The sequence below is a fragment of the Pinus tabuliformis genome, chromosome 4_1 (genome assembly GCF_031772625.1).
Source record: "Pinus tabuliformis cultivar Carrire ecotype Pingquan chromosome 4_1, CPIR1, whole genome shotgun sequence".
Taxonomy (NCBI): Eukaryota; Viridiplantae; Streptophyta; class Pinopsida; order Pinales; family Pinaceae; genus Pinus; species Pinus tabuliformis.
The window spans coordinates 204,147,923-204,149,820 of record NC_142303.1 but is presented as its reverse complement, the minus strand read 5'-3'; the positions used below and the strand labels follow the sequence as shown (position 1 = coordinate 204,149,820).

The window sequence follows — 1,898 nt, the reverse complement described above, 5'->3', positions numbered from 1 at the left end:
TACAAAACAAGCTTTTGATAGAATAATCTACCATAGGGATGAATGTGAGCATACCTTTGATAATACTGGCAGCAGGGACAAGCTGATGGAACCTCTACCCATAAATAAAAAAAAAAAAAAGGGTTACCGAACTACATGTACATGGTCATCTAACCAATGTCTACTTCCCCCAGGAAGCAATAAATAAGATAGACATAGTGAATACCTTAGCCTTGATCAACTCGGAAAGAACATATCCAATCTGGATCATAGGAGGAGACTTTAATATGATAACAAGGTTGGAAGAAAAAAGAGGGGGCAGGGCTAGATTGGACAATGAAAGCATTCACTTCAAAAACTTCATCCAAGATAACTGTCTCATAGATATGGCATCCAAAAATGGTGTATACACATGGAATAACAAACGAGCAGGAGCACATCAAATCGCCTCACGATTGGATCGGTTCCTGCTTTCAAATAATGCAATCCATATAGGTGGGGATTTCACGGCGTCGATCTTACCAATCACAGGTTTAGATCATTGGCCTATCATGCTTCAATGGCAGAGGCTGGGTAATGCCACTCGCAGGCCTTTCCACTTCGAGTCTTTCTGGATGCTGCACCCAGATTTCAACAATCTGATTCAGGCGGTTTGGAAAAATTTCAAACCTCCGGATGGTACAAAAATGTATCAGTTCCAGCAAAAACTTAAAAATCTCAAGAACAACATTAAACAATGGAATCAGAATACCTTTGGAAATATCTTCCAAGCACAACGTGGTCTAGATCAAGAAATGAAACAACTACAACAGAGAATCATCACGGAAGGATGGTCTGAAGACACCTCAGAGCTGGAAAAACACCTGCAATCACAACTATCTGAAAGAGCCAAGCAAGAAGAAATACTTTGGAAGCAGAAGTCCAGAATCAGATGGCTTAAAGAGGGCAAAAGAAATACAAAGTTCTTCAATCGCACTACTATCAAAAGAAGAATGCCTAACAACATCACTAATATTCAAAATCCACAAGGGGATTGGTTGGAAAAACATGAGGACATTGAACAAGAGTTCATTACTCACATTAAGAAGGTACACCAGGAACCTCAGATAGATAGAACTCTGGCTATTGAAAAAATAACCAAGAATATCCCTAAGATCATAACTAAGGAGCAAAATCAGCTCCTCCTCAGGCCAATCTCTTTACAGGAAGTGGAGAATGCCATGTGACATTTCAAAGAAGAAAAAGCACCTGGCCCGATGGCTTTACTTCCAATTTCTTCTACAGATTTTGGGATCTAATCAAAGATGAGGTCTGGCAAGTCATGGAGGAATCCAAAACTAACAGACAGCTGCTTCCCTCTCTGAATGCAATCTTTTTAGCTCTCATCCCCAAGGAAGATCACTCTCAAACTCCAGAAAAATTCAAGCCCATTGCTTTATGTAATGTCATATACAAAATCATCTCCAAAGTAATTGCTTCCAGACTAAAACCTTTGCTCCCTCTACTCATATCACCTGAGCAATCAGGCTATGTGGAAGGAAGGCAGATCATGGATGGAATCATTCTCACTCACGAGATTATTCACTCCTTGAAGCAATTCAAAAAGGTAGGTATGCTCCTAAAAATCGATCTTTCCAAAGCTTTTGATAGTTTAAGCTGGAAATATATACACAAAATGCTGATAGCCTTTGGCTTCTCCCCCGCTGGGTCAGATGGGTCATGAGTCTTATTTCCTCTTCCTTCTTCTCCATTTTTATGAATGGGATCCCTTTTGCTCCCTTTCGCCCCTCCAGAGGCATCCGACAAGGAGATCCCCTCTCCCCTTTCCTTTTTGTTATAATGGCGGAAGGACTAGGAAGATGCATCAAAGAAGCGCTTCATTCCCAGCAATTAAGAGGTCTTTCTTTTCCCAACACCCC

The 1,898-nt window shown here is 40.8% G+C and overlaps 1 protein-coding gene across 1 annotated transcript; it reads left to right on the top strand.

Annotated features, from left to right (window-relative positions):
* Positions 1 to 365: 365 nt before the first annotated feature.
* Positions 366 to 1,205, top strand: LOC149174930 (uncharacterized). Its single transcript, XM_089421008.1, has one exon. The coding sequence runs from the start codon at positions 366 to 368 to the stop codon at positions 1,203 to 1,205; it is 840 nt and encodes a 279-aa protein (XP_089277134.1).
* Positions 1,206 to 1,898: the final 693 nt, after the last annotated feature.

Coding starts and splice junctions, on each gene's coding strand:
- LOC149174930 (XM_089421008.1), top strand. CDS start 366: ATGGCATCCAAAAATGGTGTATACACATGGAATAACAAACGAGCAGGA.